Source organism: Calypte anna, chromosome 3 (assembly GCF_003957555.1).
Source record: "Calypte anna isolate BGI_N300 chromosome 3, bCalAnn1_v1.p, whole genome shotgun sequence".
In the NCBI taxonomy this organism is placed as follows: domain Eukaryota; kingdom Metazoa; phylum Chordata; class Aves; order Apodiformes; family Trochilidae; genus Calypte; species Calypte anna.
The window spans coordinates 40,730,236-40,752,017 of NC_044246.1; the positions used below are offsets into that span (position 1 = coordinate 40,730,236).

The 21,782-nt window shown below is 44.5% G+C and overlaps 1 protein-coding gene across 3 annotated transcripts in view; it reads left to right on the forward strand.

The window, feature by feature from the left end:
- MEIS1 (Meis homeobox 1) overlaps positions 1-21,782 on the forward strand; it is a 110,933-nt gene that overhangs the window by 2,315 nt on the left and 86,836 nt on the right. For all 3 annotated transcript variants that reach the window (XM_030447324.1, XM_030447323.1, XM_030447326.1), the window contains exons 2-6: positions 1,577-1,803; positions 3,577-3,718; positions 4,237-4,287; positions 5,167-5,217; positions 6,628-6,774. In XM_030447324.1, the coding sequence (XP_030303184.1) occupies positions 1,577-1,803; positions 3,577-3,718; positions 4,237-4,287; positions 5,167-5,217; positions 6,628-6,774 (618 nt within the window). The remainder of the gene's footprint in view (positions 1-1,576; positions 1,804-3,576; positions 3,719-4,236; positions 4,288-5,166; positions 5,218-6,627; positions 6,775-21,782) is intronic.

The following is a 21,782-nucleotide window of genomic DNA, read 5'->3' on the forward strand; positions in this document are numbered from 1 at the left end:
CGGATCTCTCACCGAAAAGGCAAGCTTTCTATACATTAATGACATGCAGGCATGTAAGTGAATATGTCCGAGCCTCTGTATTTGTTGGTTTTGTAGCTCTAGTCCTACAATGTCTTTTTAAAAGTCACCAGTGCTTAAAATATTTGAATGTGTGCATGTCTCTGAGCTTTTTTCTGTGTTAGTGATAATATACCGCTTCACTTTCGGAAGATAACTTCTAGCTGGCAGTAAACACAACTTCTTTTTTTTCTTTTTTTTTCTTTTTTTTTTTTTTTCCCTCTACCCCCTTCTGGAGTTTTTTGTTGGGTTTGGTTTTTTTTTGTTTGTTTTTTTTTTTTTTTTTTTTTGGTTTGGGTTTTTTTTACATATATATATATATGTAGTCACAAAAGGTGCAGTGCAATGCCGGGGGGCCGGAGGGGGGGAAGTTGTTTTTAAAAGAAAGTCACTTTACTTTGAATTAGAGGTTACCAGCATGCACTGCCATATGTATTGTTGTTTCTGGTTTGGATGCGATCTCCTTTTTTTCCTTCCAATTACCTCCTAAATAGAAGTTTTGTGGGTAAGAAAAAAAAAATAACCGGACGGAGTCGGGCGAGCAGGGATTTAGGGAAGGGGAAAAGCCCTGGAAAGAAGTTTTTCTTGTCTAATTTGCCTGCCTCCCCTCCGAGTGCCGGTTGGGAAAGAAAGTTCTTCTGCTGACAACTTGCCTTTTACTCTTTCGGTCTAAGCAAGTGTCAGGGATCTTGAAAAGTGTTTATTCACACCTTCACTTTTAATAGATAAAAAGTGGCCGTTTCCCCCAGTGCCTGGGAACCGCGTTAGCTTTCTCTCCTTAATCTTTAACAAAGAAACCCCCCCCCCGCTTTTTTTTTTTTTACTTAAAAAAAAAAAAAAAAAAGCATTCCCAAAATCCCGAGAGCCCGGGCAAACGTTTCCAGCCTTTCAGCTTTAAAACTGCCTTCGTGTGGAATTGTTGGAAACCCCAAAAATCTCTCTGTTGGTTCTGATTTTTGTTGTTGTTGTTGTTGTTGTTTTTGCTTGGTTTGGGTTTTGGGGTTTTTTATTCTTTTTTTTTTTTCCACTGATGAAAACTTTTTTGCATCCTCGCTGAGGTTGGTACCTGACTGTTGCTTATCAGCGGGAAAAAGTTTAGCGAAGGGGAGACCTGGGCTTCGTGAACCGGTTCCATTCACCAGGGGTGTGTGGGAGGCTTGGAGATGGGGATTTTTAATTTAATTTTATTTTTTTAATATAAAAAATAAATTGTTATTATTGTTATTTCTCCACGGACTCGGGGGGGGGGGTTGCGGGCAGCCGGGCCGGAGCTCAGCCCAGCCTTGCTGCTCTCCGGCCCGGGGCACCGTCTCCCTCCCCGGGGCCGGCGGCTGCGAGGTGGGGAGGGGAGGAGGAGACCCGGCACCAGAGCCCGGGGGGAAAGCGGCTTCTCCCCATGGGAAGGGGGGGGATGGACACGAAGGCAGCGGGGCTCTGCTCCCCCCTCCCTCTCCCGTCCCCCCCCCCTCCCCCCTTTCCTCCTCCCCTGACGCCTCTCTCTGCTCTCTCTGCCCCGCAGTACGACGAGCTGCCCCACTACGGCGGCATGGAGGGGGTGGGCATCCCCACCACCATGTACGGGGACCCCCACGGCGCCCGCCCCATGCAGCCCGTCCACCACCTCAACCACGGGCCGCCGCTCCACTCGCATCAGTACCCGCACGCCGCCCACGCCAACGCCATGCCCCCCGCCATGGGCGCCTCTGTCAACGACGCCCTCAAGAGAGATAAAGATGCCATCTACGGGTAGGTGACCGCGGAAAGCTTGCGCTCAACTTGCGAGGGATGGAGCCGGGGAGGATGGAATGGGGGTGGGGGGTATGTGTCTGTGTGTGTCTCTCTGTGCCTGTGTGTGTATGTGTGTGTGTGCGCGGGCTGGAGATGAAGGGTGGGTTGGTTACACGGCAGAAGGCCGTGTTCTTAATTTTTTATTATTATTTTGTAAAAGGGGTTGGGGGGGGGGGGGGAGGGAGAGAGGGAGGCAGAGAGAGAGAGACAGAGAAAGAGGGAGAGAGAGAGAGAGAGAAAGAAAGAAAGAGATCTGGGGTCCCCCTGGCACGGAGAGCCGCAGGGGACTCCGGAGAATAGGAGCTGGGGGTTGCTGGAGGGGCTGCAGGCATCACCGAGGGGAGGAGGAGGAAAATAATATTCCCAGGGCACAACCTGCGCCGGGTGGTAAATCTCTGCATGGGGTCTGGGAACAGGGGGACTTTGGAGCGCTTTGCCCAACTTTCCACCTTGTTTGCTGCTCCTTGTGCTAGGAAGGAGAAAACTCGGGAGCTGCTACTCTCAAGTTTCTTCTTTTTATTTTTTTTTTTAATTTATTTAAAAAAAATAAAAAAAGCACGATTATCCAACAGCATTGAATGCTTCTCAATGCGGCAACTTGCAGAGCAGTTTCTAGGCCGTTGCGATGTGAGCTGATGGGTTGTGTTGGGAGGCAGATGCTTTTAAAATGAATCTGCCCGGCTTGAGTCTGAAAGGAAGTTTAAGAGCCTTTTAAAATCGCTCCCTAAACAGCGAGGAGGAGGGAGAGAGAAGAAAAAAAAATCACGTTCGGTTTCTTTATCGGTTTATCAGGAATCTGTAGCACTGGTTAAAACTCACTGGTGTACAGTACCTAAAAAAAGGAAAAGTATGAAGCCCTGGGGGAAAAAAAAACCCAAACGAACACCACAAAACAACAAACAAACAAACAAAACTACGCAAAAACCAAACCAACAACTCCCTGTTATAAATATACATGTATATGTGTGTGTGTGTGTGTGTGCCCACGCTTATTTATTTATTTAAATTATTAAACGGCCGAGGGAGCCAGATGCACACACAGCCTTTCTCCCGGAGAGGCTCTTAGAGCTGGGAGAGCCCAAAAGCACCTGGTTCCCCCCGCGGGTTGGGGTGGGGGGCGGCAGGCAGGCAGCCCGGTTGGCCAGCGCCTGCTGGTGGGTCGGCTTGTTGGGTGCTGGGGGGTGGGTTTGGGGGCTTTTTTCTCTTTTAATTTGGATGGAAATTGTTTCTTTTTCTAGGTTGGTTTGGATTGTATTTTTTTTTTTTTTGTTGGTTTGTTTGTTTTTCCCCCTTCGCTCCCAGCAAGTCCTCCAGCAGCAGATGAGAATTAAAAGCATGAAAAGCAGAAGTGTACATCCAGATATTTACATTTATTATTTTATTTTATTCCTAAAGACAAGGAAAGTTAATTCAAAATGGCTGCTGGAACCGGCTTGGGTTTTATTCTTAGCTTGTCCTAAGGTTGTATTAACAATATCTATGGCTAGATAAGTCCGGGGGGATGTGGGGCTGCCAGCCGGCCGGCTGCGCAAAGGGGCCAGGAGGCGGCGGGGGGTGCCGGAGCCCCCTCGATGGATGCCCCCCTCCCCACACACGCTACTGTGGGACTAACTATTGTTGTCTTTGGTTTTTTTACTTCGTTATGATACGTTGTGTAGTTTGGGCTTTTTTTGTTTTGTTTTGTTTTGTTTTTACTTCTCCCCTCTGTGTGACTATTGTATTTTCTTTCAGACACCCCCTGTTCCCTCTTTTAGCACTGATTTTTGAGAAATGTGAATTAGCTACATGCACACCCAGGGAGCCCGGGGTAGCGGGAGGCGATGTTTGCTCCTCTGAGTCTTTCAATGAAGACATAGCAGTGTTCGCCAAACAGGTCAGCAAAACCGGGTTGAAACAGTAAAAGGAAAAAAAAAATCGTAACGAGAAAAACAAGTCTCTGCTGAGATAAAGATGCGCGTTTCCCCCTCCTCCCCCCCTCTTACTGCAAGAGGCAGAACCCCAAAGCAAACAACAAAAAAATACCCCAACTCTAATCAAAACAACAAAATAAATGGGGAAATCTCGGCATTTACCACCCCCCTAAAGAAACGCGATGACCGGAGCGGTCCATGCCCCTGCGGGATCTGCACTGCACGGTACCGGGAGCCGGGGCCGGAGCCGAGGCTCGGTCCGGCGAGCTCCGTAGGTATTTTTCGGTGTATGTAATTCACTTGTCCAAGTGTTTGGCTGCTGCATTGAACCCAGCAGTCAGGGCTTCGCACGGAAGCTTACATAATGGACCCGACAGTGTAATGAAGCAAGAAATAATAACGTCTGCTTTTTCTGCTTCCATATTTCACATCTTTTTTATTATCATTTTTTTCCCCCTTTCCCCCCCTTTCTTATATTTAGATCCGAGCAGAGAAACCCCTCTTTTCCTCTAATCCTGAACTGGATAACTTGGTAAGAGTTAACAACACTTCTTCCTCTCCCCACCCCCACCCTACCACCCTCCCTTCCCATTTATTTCTTTTTTATAAAAAAAACTTCTGTGTCTTCTGGAGAGGTAGTTCGATGGTGCTAAATCGAAAAATTCTTACGTGGATTTTTAAATTATTATTATTATTATTATTATTATTTTTATGGTGATTTTTGTAATTACAAGTAAAGACAGTGTGGTAATTGTGTGGAAGTAAAAGAAGAAAAAAAAATCCCATAAGGATACCTATAAGGAAAGCCCCATCCAAATGGGAGCTTGCGGCTGCCCAAGGGGAGCGGGGATTTATCCTCGCTGGAGCCAGCCCCTCCATGCACCTTTTAAGCAATGTGATGGGAAACTTAGAGGATTGCTGTGGCTGGAGATGCACTGTCCGGTAACTCCCGGAAAATGAGGTCTTTTCTCCTTTTTTTTTTTTTTTTTTTTCCCCTCCTTAAGGATAAACACGTATTTTGCCTCCTTTGGACTCTTACTCCTGCTTTTTGCAAAGCAAGGAGCCAGCCATAGTGTTCAGAGGGCTTTCTTTTTTTCTTTCCTTTTTTTTTTTTTTTTTTTTTTTTTTTTTTTTTTTTTAAAAAAAAAAAAAAGGAGAAATGTTTATGATCCGTATAATTTAGTTGCTTCATTGCAAGAAGGATTTTTTTTTTGTTAGCTCTAGATCGCTTCTTGTTAAACAGCGCACAAAGCCACTGCTATTAAGTTTTAGTGTTATTGCCATAAATCAAAACAACTTTTTATTTACTACTAGAGAAAAGTCAAGCTACAAAGTGCGGCAGGGGCGGCTGTGGGAAATATCCCCAAATCCAGGAATGAGATAAATACTCGTGTTGTTTGTATCTTTGCAGATGATTCAAGCCATACAAGTATTAAGGTTTCATCTGTTGGAATTAGAGAAGGTAATTTTTCTCTCTCTCTTTCTTCCTCCTCCGTTTCAGTACTGCTGAAGTTCAGGCTTCTGGTAAATTTGCATAAATGTCTTTCTTTCTGGTAATTAGTGTCAAGACCAATCTTGGCGTCCATTTCTCTTCGCAGTTTAATTACAATTTCAGCCTCTAAAACCGGGCTCTCAAACGCCCAGGCCTTGTGTTCATTGTAATACTTTGCTGGCTTTGTATAAATAGTTGCAGTTCTGTGGTGCCGCAAATGAGACTCAAAATGGTTAGTTCAGCCAAGTCCCTGAAATTGTGATCCATTTAAAAAAAATTCAAAAAAAGGAAAAAAAATTTTTTTATTTTTTTTTTTTCTTGGTGGTGGTGGGGAAGAGACTTTGGTTACAGTTAGCTATGATGGGGATTTTTTTTTTTTTTTTTTTTTAAGAGCCATCTGCAGGTCAGGCTCAGGGCAGGGATTGTCCTGTAACATTTTGCAGAGACAAAGCAGAGTTGATAGTTGTGTCTGTCTCTTGTTCCTGGGAATATTGTACACCTCTGAGCAGAAGAAAGAGATTGCAGCCTACATGCAGGTTTTTTTTGCTGGCTATTTTAGAAATATTAGGAGGGAGAATGCTAATTTCTAAGAAGGCAGTGTCATCCGAGCTCACATTAAATTGAAAGTGCGCTCTGGTTTCCTGAGAATTTTTTACGTGTCATTGATAGCTGGCCTAGAAGAGAATTCCCTTTCTCCTAAAAATAAACATTTTGAGAGGTTTTTAAATAGTTGAAAAGTTTCTCGGGTGCCTCAGGCACTTTATCTAACCATAACTGGCAGGTTGTTCTCGTTCTACCCAAAATGTGTTAAAATCTGCCCATTTAATAGAGGCGGCTCAGGTAGGAGTCTATCAGAGCGACTGGGGACTTCAGGGCTTGGATGCCTACAATGTATTTCAGCCCTTTTTTTAAAAAAAAAAAAAATCATTTTTTCTGTACTCATACCCCTTTGGAGAGGGTTTATGATGAAATAACTGGATGAAATTAAATAGTTTACCTTAAATGTCACCCATGCAGGTCACCTCTCTAATGGCCACAGCTCCGGGAGCAGATGAATTTAACACGGGTGTTGAATATGTTGTAGCCTGTGAATCATCTTGTCACTGTCAATTTTCTGGGATATCTCTATTTTGCGAGAAAAGAAAGTTATTCCTAATTCTGGATGCGTCTAGAGGTCTCGGGGGGATAATTGCAGTGTGTTTCCCCTGTTTAGGACTTTTGATGTCACAGGGGTGAAGGGGGGAGACTGGTTGCACTTGTCAATTTTACTTATGTATTGCTGATTATATTTTCTCCCTTCCCTCCCTCCTCCTTTTTTCCTCTCTCTCGCTTTTTTTTTTTTTTTTTTTTTTTTTTTTTTTTACCTCTGTCATAATGTAGGTACACGAATTATGTGACAATTTCTGCCACCGGTATATTAGCTGTTTGAAAGGAAAAATGCCTATCGATTTGGTCATAGACGATAGAGAGGGCGGATCAAAATCGGACAGTGAAGACATAACAAGATCAGCAAATCTAACAGATCAGGTATGATCTCACCAATGCTGCACACGCTGAAATTTGTATGCAGATCGTTCGCTGGGTCACTACGCCTCCTTTTATTATTTGCATATGATTAAGTCTCTTTTAGATAAATTTCCATCGAAATGAAAATTTTTGAATAATGTGGCTATTATTGCTTCATTAAGGCTTGCTCCCGGATTCGACCTGGTGAGATGAGCTTGTAAAAGCATCGCCTGCAAACTCGACCTGTTTCTTGTCGCTTTTAATTTTTGTCTTTATTTTATTTACCCTTTACAATAATGGAAGTGGGAGTTGTGAATCGCTGGCTTCTTGGTGACTTAGGAAGGGAAGGGCTGGAGCCGCTTCCCAAAATAATAATTAAATCCGAGATAGGTGGTCTGGGGAAGACAGAGAGTGTTTGAAATCTAGCAAATACTGGCTATTTTCTTCTCGTCTCTACGGTTCATTAGTCCGTCTTGTCAGTTTTCCTTGGCCGAACGCTTTTAGACTTCAGTGAACATTGCTTTGTGCACGCCTGCCTGCTGCAAACGCGCCCATTTTATTTTACCTAATAGAAAAAAAAAAAAAAAAAAAAGGAGAAAATAAAACGGGACCCAGGTTTTAAAATATCTTCCTTTATCTTTCATGTTTTTAACCTCTTTAAAACTAACAAAGAAAAAAACCCAACAAACCAAACCAAAACCAAACCAACAAAATATCCAACCCCCAAACCCGTTCCAGCAAAGCCTTGCCTGGCTTTGACGGTGTCCAGATTTTCTCTGGGATGGTTCGAACCTTCATGCCGGCTGTAGCCAATGTGGGAAACGGATGCTTTGGTAAAGCTTTGCTTCCCCCTCTCCTCCCGGCTCTGTCCCCTCCGCTGGGCAGAGGCCGGGATTCTTGCCTTTTAATGGGAGCGGTTGGGGCTAATTCAGGAGGTGCCTAGAGCTAAATTAAGCTCCTAGATGATGGAAGTGACTGAGATTTGGCCTTTTTTTTCCTTTTCATTTTTTTTTTTAATTTTTTTTTTTTTTTTTCGAGTTTGGTAAAAGTGCCGGTTTTTTCGCGATCGGCTCTCTCACAACCGAAGGGCAGGCTGCGAGAGAGGGGACCCTGAACACACAAAAAAAATCTCCGGCTAAGCACCCTTCCGTTCCCCCCTCCCCCCAAGTTATTTCTTCTTTATGATCAGCTTCGTAAATACAGTCTTAGGAGCAATCAGCTCCCGACTCTGGAGGTTTCCTTTTGTTCAAGCAAGGCGCAGTCAAGCAGACAGGAGTTTCCTCAGCCGCTTTGCCATTATCACCAGCACTGTCACCCAGGAGTTATTTTATAGATTAGCGACATCAAGGTGTGTTGCATCGCAGCGTGGGCAGTATCTTAAATATTTTCTCCTGTCTGCCAAAGGCTATCGGGCTGCTGGTAGTGCCGTGACAGGGGGAGGGAAGCTTGGAGGAAAGCGTGAACTTTTTAAAAGGGGTTTATGTGCCCATATTGTGGGGCTTTTGGGGTGGGTTGTTTTTGTTTGTTTGGGGTTTTTTTCCACCCGCAATTATATTGCCAAGGGGAAAGGCTTCTCGAAGCGGCAGGGATGTTTCCCCGGGGCCGGGGAAGATGCTCCTGGGGAGCAGCAGCCCCGCGCAGCGCCTTAAAGAGAGGAGAGCCCTACAGCGAGGGTCTAGCTGAGAGAAGCTCTGCTCGCTGCTGTTGAATAAAAATTGTAATCCAACAAGTCTAACTAGAAAATGGGTTTCTAAAAGCTCTGGAGTGCTGGGTACATAAAGCTATTTGAGCAAATTACAAGAATCGCTCAGGGGCACGAATGAAATCAACACTTTAATTGCCTCCAAAATGAAGATTTATACCCCATTTTCCCAACGAATCATTATTTTATTAAAGTGAAAGCTAAAGAAATGAAGCTATAGTTTTGGGGTTGCCGGGAGGAGAGGGTCGTGCCCCCTATCCCTCTCCCCCCTTTTTTTTTTTTTTTTTTTTTTTTTCCCCCGTCCAGCAGCGCGGACTTTGCGCGCCCACCGCCGGCCCCTCTCCTGCTGCGCGGAGAGGCTGCGCACCGGCGGGAGGTTCAGCCCCAGCACCCCGGGCTGGCGCGGGCTCTGCGCCAGCCGCGGAGCTGGTCGGCCTCTCCGGGGGGAACTCGTCTCCTCTCCGGGCAGGGGGACGCTCAGCCCCGCTGCCGTTTTGCCCCTCCGCACCCGCGGAGCTGCGCGGGGAGCGGGGCTTCCCTTGCCCCGTCGAAGGGAAAAGGCTCAAAACCGCTCATTTTTCCTGCTGCCCCCCACCTTCCCGGCCGACGAGGCTCTGGAAATCACCCGCGGGGGCTGGGCACCCGCGGAGGTTGCGCGTGGCAGGGGTGGGCTTACTGGGGGATACGCGGCCTCCCGCGCCCCCGGTAAACTCCGTTGCCAATTCGAGCCCCAGCGAAGCCGGCAGTATCAGGACCCTAATGGTTAAATAATAAGGTGTTGAGTGCTTGTCGCTGGGGCGGCTAATTAGGATGTCACTGCGCGGGGCGCGTTTATGGCTGCGCGGGTGCGCAAGGCTGGGCGGCGGGAGAGGGGCTAGCTGCCGGTGCGGGACCGTCCCGTAGCCTGCCCGCGGCTGCACTTGTCAGGGTAGTAAAAGAGTAAGTATGTAAAAGCTTTTATTATGTATTTAATTACATTTTCTTATTTTGTGGTAGTAAAGGTTACAGTTAACAGGGTTTGGGGGTTTTTGTTTGGTTGATTTTGTGTTGTGTTTTTTTTGTTGTTGTTTTATTTATTTTTTTTTTAAAAAACTTAGTGGTTTTCGCCTTATTAAGTCTTTCCTTCCAGATCCCTCCATGCTGGTACCTTTAAGTCCCCCCCGGTTAATAGAAAGCAATGACACTAATGCTAGATTTTGCAAAGTAAAGCCCCATAACACTAACCATTGTTCAGTGATTTAACTAGCTCAGTGGCAATAGGTCACTAAAATAGCATCCTTCTCCCACAGGCACGACCCCGCTGCCTGCCAGGGTGGGACCTGCAGTGTTGTTGTTTACCATTAAGGCTCCAGAAGTACAAGGCAGGAGTTAGGATTTTGTGTTTTTTGGTGTCGGGTTGTTTTTTATTTGGGGTTTTTTTGGTTGTTGTGCTGTTGTGGTTTTTTTTTTTCTGGGGATAATTGAACTCAAGATCAACCAGCCCCTGAGACTTTAAAATCCCTAGCTGAAGGATTACACCCATCCTCAAAAGTTTCAAAATAAACTTTTTTTAATTATTAGCCTTTCGAACATTTGCATGTTTAAATTTTCAACTGTTTGTCGGGGTCCAGAAAGATTTAAAACACAGCTGTTGTGTGATGCGGCTGGGAAAACTCCCTCCCTCTAAAAAAAAGCACCAAAGACTGTCTGTAGCCAGATAGCAGAAATCAGTTTCTTGGCTAGTCCTGAATTAAACTATTACCATGGAGCTGTTCTCATGAAGCCACATCACCTTGGCACCCTGGTGCTGTAGTCTGATCTAAAATCTCCCTGCAAGATCATGCCTATGGAAAGCTTTTAGAAAGTCCTTTAAGGAAAACATGGTGTAAAGTAGCCACCACATTCAAGATGAAGGACACTAGGAGCATAACATAGATTTTGTAGGGACAAACCAGAAACAAGAAAATAAACTTGTTGAGCAAACCCACAGTGGTATTAGTTGACAAAAATTGTCATTTAATAATGCGCAAGATAGTTACGTGCGCAGAAACTTTTAAAGGCAAATCGGCAAGGAGCCAAATTCCTATAGGGACTAGGAGGGAAATGATCAAAAAATGAAGATGAAATAAGACTTCCTGTAAGAAGGTCCATAATTCAACATTATTTGACTCCACTGTCAGGGAAATTGTTGAAGGATAGTAAACTGATACTAGAGTCCCAGTCATTTTTGTTACAGTCTTAAATGTTTGCAACTGTGGCATTTTAGATGGCCCTTCTTGGATGATAGTATATCATATATATATGTATATAATAAAGCAACGCTCCTATTTATGTTGCAATAGATTTATTTTTTTAATGTGCGCAGTCCCAGAGTTTCTCTAAACAAAATGCGGATTGACAGCAGCTTTTTTTTTTAAATGGAAGAATTACTTAAAATACAGTGTTCTTTGTGAAGAAATAATGATAAACTGGAACGCAATATCTAGCATATCGGAAGGTGGATGGGTTGTTTAGGGCATCGAGCAGTTATGGTTAGACTAACTTTCCCAAATCCTTCAAACAAATTTGCTATAGCTTGCAGCCAATACAAAAATAATGCCTTGGGGTTGAAGAATTACCGAGAAATACTATTTAGCTTTGGGAGTTTCAAACCATGTATGGTTTTTAGCGGAGTGAGCTGAGAATATTGCTGTCTTTGGTATATGTACTGCCATATTGGAGAAGCTGGCATAAAAATAACAGATGCGGTACAGAAGGTGCATGGTAGAATTAATTCCTGCATGATGAAGGAGTTACGGCAAAGTAGGAGTCTGAGGAGGGCTAACAAAATAACTTACAAGGATCAAAATTTCATTTTCTTCCTCTGACTTTATGCCACCTTGCTCCAGTGAATCCTTTTTGTTTGTTTGTTTGTTTGTGGTAATTTTTTTTTTCTGTGATACTTAGAAGGTGTTACCTTGCTTGACTTTGGCAGACTATTAGTGTTGAGAATATAAATTATCTTTACGTTAAATTTATATTCTCAACCTGTTATTATCCAAAATACTGTGGCTGAAATTGTACTAGCAAAAGAATGTTTCTCTAAGTAAGTGAATATATTGATAGGTAGGTATGAGATTGAGTGTATTTGCTTAAAATTATGCTTTCATGTCTCTTCTATAATCTTTGGGGGTTTTTCGGGTTGTTTGTTTTTAGTTTTTTTTTTTTAAATCATTCACCAGCCCAAATGCATTTCTCCTTACAGCTCAGTATAATATTTGCTGCGCTCCTTAACTTGCACGATCAGGCTTAATTTAGCATAAAGTTTTCTAAAATTAAGTTACCTTTTGTTGCAAAGGATAGTTTAATTCCCTCCTTTCCCCCCCCCCCCATCTTTTTCAATATCAAATGCAACTGAGCTGAGTTTAAACCCCAGGTAACCCTGGAACTCATCTCTAAACTTTTGCGGGTGTATCCCGAGGCATTCCCAGAAGCGGGATCACACTGCACCTTTGCATTAGGGACTGCGGATTGCTATTTTGGGGCAATTTGGAGGTCTGCAAGGATGTTGTGAAAAAAGGAATTTTCCTTAGGTTTAGCTTTATGGTTGAGGTTTTGAGTCTTCCCTGGCTGATCATTCATAGGTGGCAATAAAGGTGATGGGCTCTGCATGTGGAAGGGCTACTTAACGCAGCCTGGAGTAGGCACTTAAAAATATCAGATTATATGATGCACAATCAAAAGGAGCAAATGTGGCTTGTGCTGATAAATACCACTTTAAAAAGCAGTGAAAATCCAGCACAGCTTCTTTAAATTAGGAAATCTCTGGCTTTTTTGTTGTTGTTTTTCATTTCTGCGTTTGGGGTTTTTTTTTTCTGGTTATATGAGCATACAGTTAGGAGCTATCTTGTATAATCTAAACTAATTTAAGAAAATAAAGAGGAGGGTTGTTTTGAACTGGTTGGTAAAATTTTGGAAGGTTTTTGGAATTGTTTTCTGTTGGGGAGAAAGGAGAGACTGGGGTGTACTGCAGATCACCTCATGTCCTTGGTGTGTTACCTCCCTCTCCTGATGCTCGGTTGCTTGAAGCAGGCTGTGAGTTGCATGGCAAATTTGAAAATTAGTGTTTATATTTGGTTTTTTTTTCCTGCAGTCGCAGCATTATTTGAAGCGAGTAACTCTAACAGAGCACGCATTTTGTGTTTTGCCTTGTTTGAATGTGTTTCTGCCTCTGATTAATGGCCCTGTATCTAACCCACCACTGATACTCTGTAACATGACTTAAAGACAACTTGTTAGAAGTTGGTTCAGCTCTTCTTTGGCATGCCTAGTGTGGCCCTTTCCCTCTTACTACCTAGAAAAGCCAAAAAAAAAAAAAAAAAAAAAAAAAAAGCTGTAACCGGGCATCAGAGCATAGGGAAGAGAAGAATCCCTGCAGGCCAATGTCCTCGGGTCTTCTATTTTAAAATTTAGGTGAGATCCCTAGAAAGCTTCAGTACCTTTGAGGTGGCTTGGGGTCTCTGTTAGCAAAGGAGCTGCTGGCATGAAGGGGTCTCCATTGCCTCCACAGGCTCAACACATCAAGTTGTCTTGCTGCTTGTTGCTTTCAGGGTTTCATTTATTTTCTATTTCGGAGAGATGAAGAGCAACATGGAGACTTCATATATATGTGGGTTGTTGTGATAGTGCAGGCAGTGAGTGGTTTCGGATGGTTATGGGATTTTGGAAGAGGGGCTTGAGATTCACTGGCAAATACCTGGGCAAGTGTTCAATATTTAAATGTTGGTAAGATGAATTTAAAAAACAAAATCTGAGGTTTTTTTCTGAAAGAAAAAGGCCTGTTCGCAATTTAAAAAAAAAATTTTAAAGTAACAATACGGAGACTGAATTTCCTTGTTAACTTCTGGGATGTGGGGAAGGTAGGACAGAGAGAGATGGATTTGTGCCCAAATTTGGCAATTCTTACTTTTGCCCGTGGCAGGACAGGCTCCAGAAAGTCATGGTGGCTTCTTGTTTTGCAAGCGGCTTCTTGTTTTGCAAGCATCTTCAAATTCGAGCCAGGCACCCTGTTTAAGAAATGTTTTTTCCCCCCATCGGAGGTTATACATTAGTCATCCATGAGTTTTGGGGATCAATAAAGGGATAACTGTGAGAAGCAATGGCCCATAACGTGTGGGGAGTGAGATGGGTTGATCTAATGGTTCCCGCCTGGCCTCAAAACTCGATGAATCTCTGGGTTTGTCCACACAAGGACACTCAGGAGAGGTAAGACAAATTGATTGGATGTAAAATTAAAGTGCATTAGTTAAAGTGCATTGCACTATTGTGTGGATGCTCTCATTCAGAAGTAAAGTGGCCTTAGTTCACTTTAGCCTAATCCCCTTTGGAGTAGGCCACTTTTCTTTTGAATGAGAACATCCACATTAACTTTTAGTTAATTCGTCTTTCCCAAGCATCCTGGCGGCCTCATGCCCGCTCCTCTGGAGAGGTTTGGCCGGCCGGGTGCGGGCTCCCCGCGAGCTTTAGGTAAGCTTTTCATTAGCCATATTCATCTCCGCAGCCGCGCTTCACCGCTGGAGTTCCTCATCACTCCGGCCGGGGCTGCAGAGAGCGGGCTGCCTCTTGCACCCTCCTCTCCTTCTGCTCCTGCAGCTGGAGAACGATGTTGACTTTAACACTGTCTGGGGGAAAAAAAAAAAAAAAAAAAAAAAAAAAGGAAGAAAGGGAAAATTTTACCATACCAAGGATTTGGGGATGTATTTGGCCAAGGTGGTATGAACAAGGGCTTAGCCAGGCTGCGAGGAGAGGGAAGAGCTGCCTGCTACCTGTCCCGGTGTGTGTGTGTGTGTGTGTGCAATTTGGGGGTCATATTTCCCAGGTGAATATGGCATTAGGCTTCCTCAGGATCAGTCCTCCTCTCTGTAACCTGAGAATTTTATTTTGCAATGGTGGTTTGCTGTCCTGGTGCGCTCCCTGCACAGATGGCTTCTTCTGTGTCCACTGATAAGCTAGTTTTTAAAGGCAGTGAGGAAATCTAGCGTAACCCTCTTCAGCTGTATTTCCAACCATAAAACCAAGAACTGAAAATTAACCTACTGGAGAACTAATTTACCTAGCAGGGAAAAAAAAAAAATATTGGGAAGATAGTTTTGGGAGCTGTTTATATTCTTGCTTGGAGTTCACCGAGCTTGAGGTTTTTTTAAGAGGCATTTTCATGTGTCTTCTAGAGCTTATAAGTAACCTATTTATTTACTTTTTACTGGCTAAACTGTGTGTGCAGATGCTGCACTGTGTCACACTCCTGCCATTGCGCATTCCATTCATAATAAAATTTACAAGGCTTCTTGCATTAGTAAGCAATTTGCTATTGGAGCCTTTCCTAGAAATACAGAAATGTATTTCACCAAAGTATTGTCTTTCCTCTTCAATCAGAGCCGAGGTGAGCTATTTTCTCAAGGACTCTCCAGGCATCTATATGATATTCCCACTTGTGCAGATGATCTCCAAAACTGCATTACTTACTCCTCCGTCCTGAAGGACCATCACAGTAAATTAAAATTCTCTTACTACCGTCATCAGGCTTTGAATTTGCCAGCTAGGGTTTGGGTTTTTTTGCAGTTTGTATTTTTTCTTTTTTTTTTTTTTTTTTTTTTTAAAAGCAAATATGCATCAGACCCTCTTTGCTGAAAGAAACCAGTCAACAATAAGAGGGGTGATTCTTCATTTGCTTAAAAGAACTGCCTGTTTTAACTTCAGAAATACTGACCCAGAGTAAAGCAACAGCTGATGCCATCACAGGCAGTGTACTGTATTCAAACAGCTGTACAAAATGAAAAGCCGCGGTATTAATCCTGCCATTCACAGTTTATTTAAGTTTTTCAAGCTCCTCTCATATGGGCATGGCATCAATGCCTAATTATGCCTCCATTAGAGGTACTGGGCCCTTAATACAGAAAATTATTGTATTTAAAATTTGGAAAGCTGCAGCGCGGTAATCTAAGATTCTTGCAGCTGGCACACATTCAGGGAAAGCAAACTTTACCTTGTAATTTTCTTTTCATTCATTTTGTCTTTAGGTTTCGGTCCAGTTTTGTCATTACCGAGAAGGTCAGATCATAGCTGGTGTTTTTAACACTGGCTTTAAATAACTCCATTTAAGGCTGCGTAGCTCTCAGGAGGAGAGGGGAAGAGCAGATTAAAAATCCCATGGCTTTATTCATCCCATTTGCCAGGGTGCAGTGCTACAGCCATCTGTGAAAATAGAAATGGTTGAAACGAATGTCTGAAGCCTGGCACTCAAGGAGTTCTGTCTTATCAGCATTTTACCCTGTGCTGAACCAGGGCAAGCTCCGTCAGTGCAAGGTGTGGTTTATCCATGGATGTGAAAGTCTTGACCCCATACTTGGCTGTCGATGTTCTACTGTTGCATTGGGGTGCGGTGTAGAGAGATGGCCCTGTCCGAGGTGGGTTGTCACTTCCTTGCTGATGCTTGGCAGCAACCCAAGGCATGTCCTCTCATGTACATGGTGACCACTTGCTGAGATTTGACCTAATCTGGCAAGCAAAGTATTCACTGTGACCATCCCCTTGCTGGAAACCCTCCTGGGAGGGAAGAGAAGTCCCAGGGACTCAGTAGGTGGCACTTTGGTTTTAGGCTTGAGAGAGTGCTGAGGATTCCTCTGCTCCTCAGGACCAGGCCTTGGTGGCCACTCCCATGTGCACCACAGAGGTACCTTGTGTAGGTTAAGTATGCCTGAGTTCAAGAAGCATTTGGATGATGCTCTCAGGCACATGGTGTGATCTTGGGGATGCCCTACACAAGGACAGGAGTTGGACTTGATGATCCTGGTGGGTCCCTTCCAACTCGGCGTATTCTATGATTCTATAAAGTCGGTCAGATTTTTAGGTGAGGAGAGTGTCCCTCTGGCTTGTAATTTATAAAATTGCTCTTGCATAGTGCTGTGCAGTGATGTGGGAGAGTAGTTCTGCTATGTTGTGGGTATGGCTGTGTTTTGGTGATGGACACAGCCATATCACCACAAGGTCATCACAAGCTGTCTCTCTCCTTTCTAGCATTCATGCCGGCTTTTTGGGTGGCACTTGGCAGGAACAGGGGCTCTGTGGCTGAGAGATGCTGCAGGGCATCACCATGGTGGAAGGGTGACAGTGAGGGGGAGAGGAGCATTTCAAGCACACAGGCGAGTTGGCATCAGGCAGCTTCCTGGCACTGTTTGCAGGGATGCTTGGGAAGAGGCACCCAGTGTTAGCCTGGATGTTTAAGGAGAGATATCTGGATCATGTTGCCCATGCATGGCTGGAGGCAGCATGGCTGCTGTGTTCATGCCGTTCTCTCCTTTGCCCTTTTTTGCCCAGTGGATTTTGCAGGTGATTTACCCTGGAGGCTCCTGGCCCTCCTCCCTGTTGTACAAACCAGTTTTACTAGCGTGGCTTCCACCTACCAGGGGAGCGTCGTTTTGCTTTTCCCATGTCCATGAGGCCCATGGCAGTGCTTTGTGGCATGGCTTTGTAGAAGAAGTATGCTATGACTACATCTAGCTTCATTCATATTACCCCTCTGAGGGATCTCTTTTATTATTATTTTCCTTTAAAGCCAGAGCTAGGGTATGCACATGACTAGTGTGTGCGGAGAGGATTAATTATGTTCTTAAGTGCATGTGTGTGTATTGAGCCAGGGTTTGGTCTGTCCTGATAATAGTTTGAGAGATCCTTTGGGTGAGAACTGATACAGTGATGTTGGAGGGGCAGAGATGAGGGACGCCACGCTGCTGACAGCACAAGGCAGGAGTGCAGATGCAGGTGCTCTTCCCAGGTCTGTTACTGAGGTTTTGGGGCAAGACAATTATTTGGTTGTGCACTCAGATTTTCTACTTCTTCTCCAATATCATCAGGTAGGGTTGATACCTTAATTTATATGTCATGCAGGGATAACAAAGTATGGCAGACATATATGATTAAGAAGTTATATGGTGAAGTAATAAATTACTCTCTAGATACTTTAAAGAAGTAAGTAGCAGTGCCACCAGTAACTTCGGTAGGATCAGAGCTGTGGGGCTGACTGGAAGTGTTTGCAGAGTGGTGGACAGTCAGTCTGTCCTGAGGCACGGCTCCACCTGTGGCCATGACACAAGCTCTGTGTTGCCATGAGCCCTGCTGGGAACTCCAAAACCTCCCTGGGAGGCACAGTCAGGCCACAGGGGCCTCTCAGCCCAACTTTTTTGGGTAAATGTCATCCAGACGTGCTTCCAAGCCATCCCTCAATGAGTGGGTGGAGGTGCTGGGGAGCCACAGCCACCTCAGCCTGGCAAACCACCCCTGGAGGTTGCCCTCCTACAGCTCCCACAGCTCGGGCTTGGCGTGTTTTGTGGCCACCAGCTTGCTGATGTGTGGCTAGCAGAGCCAAGCTGCCCAGCCACTTCTGCCTTGCTGCAGATTTCGGCTTGTTGTGGAATAGGAGAAAGTGGAGAAAAGCTGATCTGGGGAAGGGTTTGGCCATGAGTGTTGGAAAATGTGAATCACAGGGATTCCAGTTTTAAGCCTTTTGGAGATAACGGGCAGCACGTACAAGAGTGCGTGACTTGTAGAGAGCCTCAAAAAACAAGGCGGCGCCCTCGAGATTAAGCAAACGCTTCATAATCAGGAGCACATTTTATACCCAGCACAGCTTTTGCAGGTATTGCATCCCTTCAGATGGAAAGGTGTAGCTGGAGCGAGGCTAATTATACCACAATTTAATTTTGGTGTTGAACAACACGGAGAGGCGAGCGGGCTCTTGAATGCTGCTAACAATGCACCATAATCAAAATACGCTGACTCCGAATGGCGTCTGTTGTCAGTTAGCTAAAAAAGACCATTTGATAGTTGTGACATACGCTCAGCATTCCTTGCTTGCCATGGAGCTGAAATGAAGGATGGCTGTTGCAGAGTGAAGGCTGTGCGTGCACCCTCCCTCCCCAGGAATCCCTAGCTGGGTCGATGGGATGCTGGAAGTTGGATCCTGCATTTAAGCACGTGTAAAATGATTTGCAGCGGGTGCCCTGATGAGTTAATTTTGTTGTCCCAAAAGAGACTATCCTCCCAAAATCTGTAAGGGGAGTGCGGGTTTTTTTTGCTGGAAGCAAACCCTCGCTGTTTGCCTGAGCCCAGATGTTCAGGGTGAAGTGCAGATCTCTCCAAGACACCGACTCCCACCGAAGCAGTCTGCTGGGCCCCTGGCAGCGGAGAAAGGAGAAGGGTGGGAGAGGTTGAGGTCTCCCTCTTGCCCCAAGTCTGCCCATGCAGGTCAGAGCTGGGACTTGAGCCAGCCATCTGAGAGGCTGTGCTGTCTCAGTTGGACCTGGGCATCTGGCAGATCCCCTTCTAATGACTTTTAACGTGTAAACGCAGTAAAAGGGAGGGAAAGGTGACGCTTATTTTCTGGCTAAGTGTTGAGGCATTTTTCCTCTTTACACCTTAGGTGGAATCATTACATGAAATATTGAACAGGAGACTCTTATTTGTCTCTGAAGGACTTTTTTCTGGTCTAGAAAGAGGCTAGTCAGAAAATACTGACTAGCACACCTTGAGGCCTTGTGCACCTTGTGCACCAGCCTTCAGGAGGAAGCGGTGTCATTTGTGGCTGACTTTGTGTGTGTTTCTGCACAATATTAGTCTTAAAAAAAAATCTACGTGGAGTGGTGATTTTATCTACCCTTACCACGAAGCTGTTTTATCTTGTGTTGAGAAAGGGATGGGGATTAGTGCTATCTAGCGATATGGCTCTTATCAAAGGGAGGAGACAGGTTTACAATGTGGGGTTGCTCTAAATAGAAAGTACTAGTCAATGTTTGTTATATGGGAGACAAAAACCCTGCATCACCATCAGCTGGCTCTGCTAACCTGGCTGGGCAGGCAATGTTTACTGTTGAGCTGAGATTAAAAAAAACGAGGAAAGGAATAAGGCCAAATTTAAGGCACGCTGTGAGTGACACCATTGCTGTTCAGGCTTTGTGGGTGTCTGTCACGGCTACCGCATGCAGTAACCACCGGTGTGAGAAGTAAGATCTAAGGTTTCAGCCTTCTGCTGTCCAAAAGATGTTTGGTTTTGTTACTGCTAGAGGTGTTTTTTGGTGGCTGTGGCATCCTCTCTTGGAGAGAAAATTGGACTGCCCAGGCTGTGTACCACAGAGGGATTTTGGAGATAGTTCCCCAAGTCCATTATGTTTGATTTCAGGATGTGCAGAAGGTGGAGGGACTGCAGAACGCAGCACAGGCTGGGAGGTCTCTGTGTAACTGTGAACACACAAGTATGTGCACACCAACACACACGAGTGTTTCTTTTGAAAGGCTTGCCCTTGCATAAATTATGGGGCCTCAGTGCCTCCTGGAAGAGAGAAGCTGTGGCTTTTCCCCTTCCTTTTTGTCTTTATGTCCCATCCAATCTGATGATCTCTGTTTCATTCTCCTTTTTTCATGTGGTTTATACTTACTGCTTCTAATTATTCTTTTTCCTTTGGAAAGCACTATCATCCTGTCCTTTTGCACTCGTATTTTCTTTTCCATTCATCCTGTTTAGGACTCTCAGGCCCTTTCCTCTCCTTGCCACACTCTCTTCTCCTTCTGTCTCTGAGGCTGTGGAGGGGATCAGAAAGCTCTGCTGCGTTAAGAGATTCCTGCATGGGTGCCGTGCTGCATGAAAGTGTTAGTTGACATTGTTTGATAGGTGCTGGTTTGATGATATGTGCACTGTGCAGTGTTACTTGGGCTTCTGGTCCCTTCAGGTGAAATTATGGCCTCATGCAAATCAGTGGCAGAAGTCCTGTTTGTTTCAAGTTCTCCATCCTCTCGTGTTTGCGTTGATACTCGCTCTCCTTTCCTTTTATCTGTCTCAGAAACAGTCCTATGTTGCATGCATAAAGAGAGCTTATGTCTTCCTTTTCCTATGAGGCTGAGGAGAGTCAAAAGAGTCTTACCCTCGTTTGAAATAAGGGGAAACTAAAGATAGAAAGCTTGCAACTTTTCTGGGGCTAGGGAGGGAATCCAGGTCAGAGCCAAGACTTCCACACAGAATTTCTCTTGCTTTTTACTTCAATGGGCCCTGCTGCCTCTTAACACTTTGGGCTTCCATCTGTGCAAGAGTCACCCTCACTGTGTTGCTTCGTTGCAGGCGGAGTTATCGCCTGTCTGTCATTTCAGCGACCTTATTTCTGTAGACTTGAAGCCCCTCTTTTCCATCCGAACCCCATGTTTGTGCCTTTGTTTTTGTTCTATTAAAAATAAATCACCTTGGAATCAAAGTTGCATGAAGCAGGTTATGGAAGAGTTATTGGCACTAAAAAGCATCTGTTTTTCAGCATTTTGAGGTTTCTGCATGATTTATTTATTTGGGCCCCCCTTGGTTTTTGTTGTATTGAATGTGATGTCTCTGTTCAGCTTTGGTGGGCTGGGAGGTGGGATTATTGGCTGGCAGCCTCAGCTACCCCCTCAAGGAGATGTTCAGATGGTAAAGCCATGAATGGGTCCTATCGGACAATCAGGGTGGTCATGGCTGTGGATTTCTTGGTCCCTGAAAGTCCACACTTAGCAGAAATTTGAAGAAACAATGTATGTGTGTAATATATAGAAACTATATGGCTTTAGATATTAACATTATCTATTTTGGTCCAGTTTATCAATGTATATTTTTCAAGGTTTTCTTCCTAAGTAAGAGAGAATTCAAAAAGCCTTCTTGTATACTGGCTGGGGGAACTGGCTACCTGAGGATTATTGCTAGCCATGCTCTCCAGAAGTGAAGTGGGCTAAGGCTGGGGGATTACAAAGATGAGGTCTGTCTGTCATCTAGCTCTAGCTTTGACATCAGAACTATGGATTATACACTTAAGATATTGAGCAGCTATATTGAATGTTTTGCCCAAGTGAAGCTGGGGAAATACAGAGAGCCAATGACCAGGAGGATACACTATGCAAAAAAAAAAAAAAAAAAATCTATCATGAGATAGGTAGATTAAGGTAGTAGGAGGTTGATACAGTGACTTTATGAAACAGCCCCCTTTTGGCTTTGAGTTCTTCCCAGTAGTGAGCACCAGCATTTACTAACATGGTGGGTCAGTACCCTTGAGAGAGCTGGGGAGTGGTTTTTAAAAAAGTTAAGAAGAGTTAAGAACGTTTCAAACATAATTCATAACTTTTTTTTTTTTTTTTCTAATGAATAAGTACTTAATTTTGGAAAAGAAAATAAGATAAAACTTCGGAGGGGAAACAATAAGCCCAAATTATGTTGACAAATTACTGGCAGCAGCTCAGATCCTCCAGGGTTAGGGGATGAATGATTATACCTGCAGCCAATTTTCTGGGAGCCTGGAGGAGCAGAGGT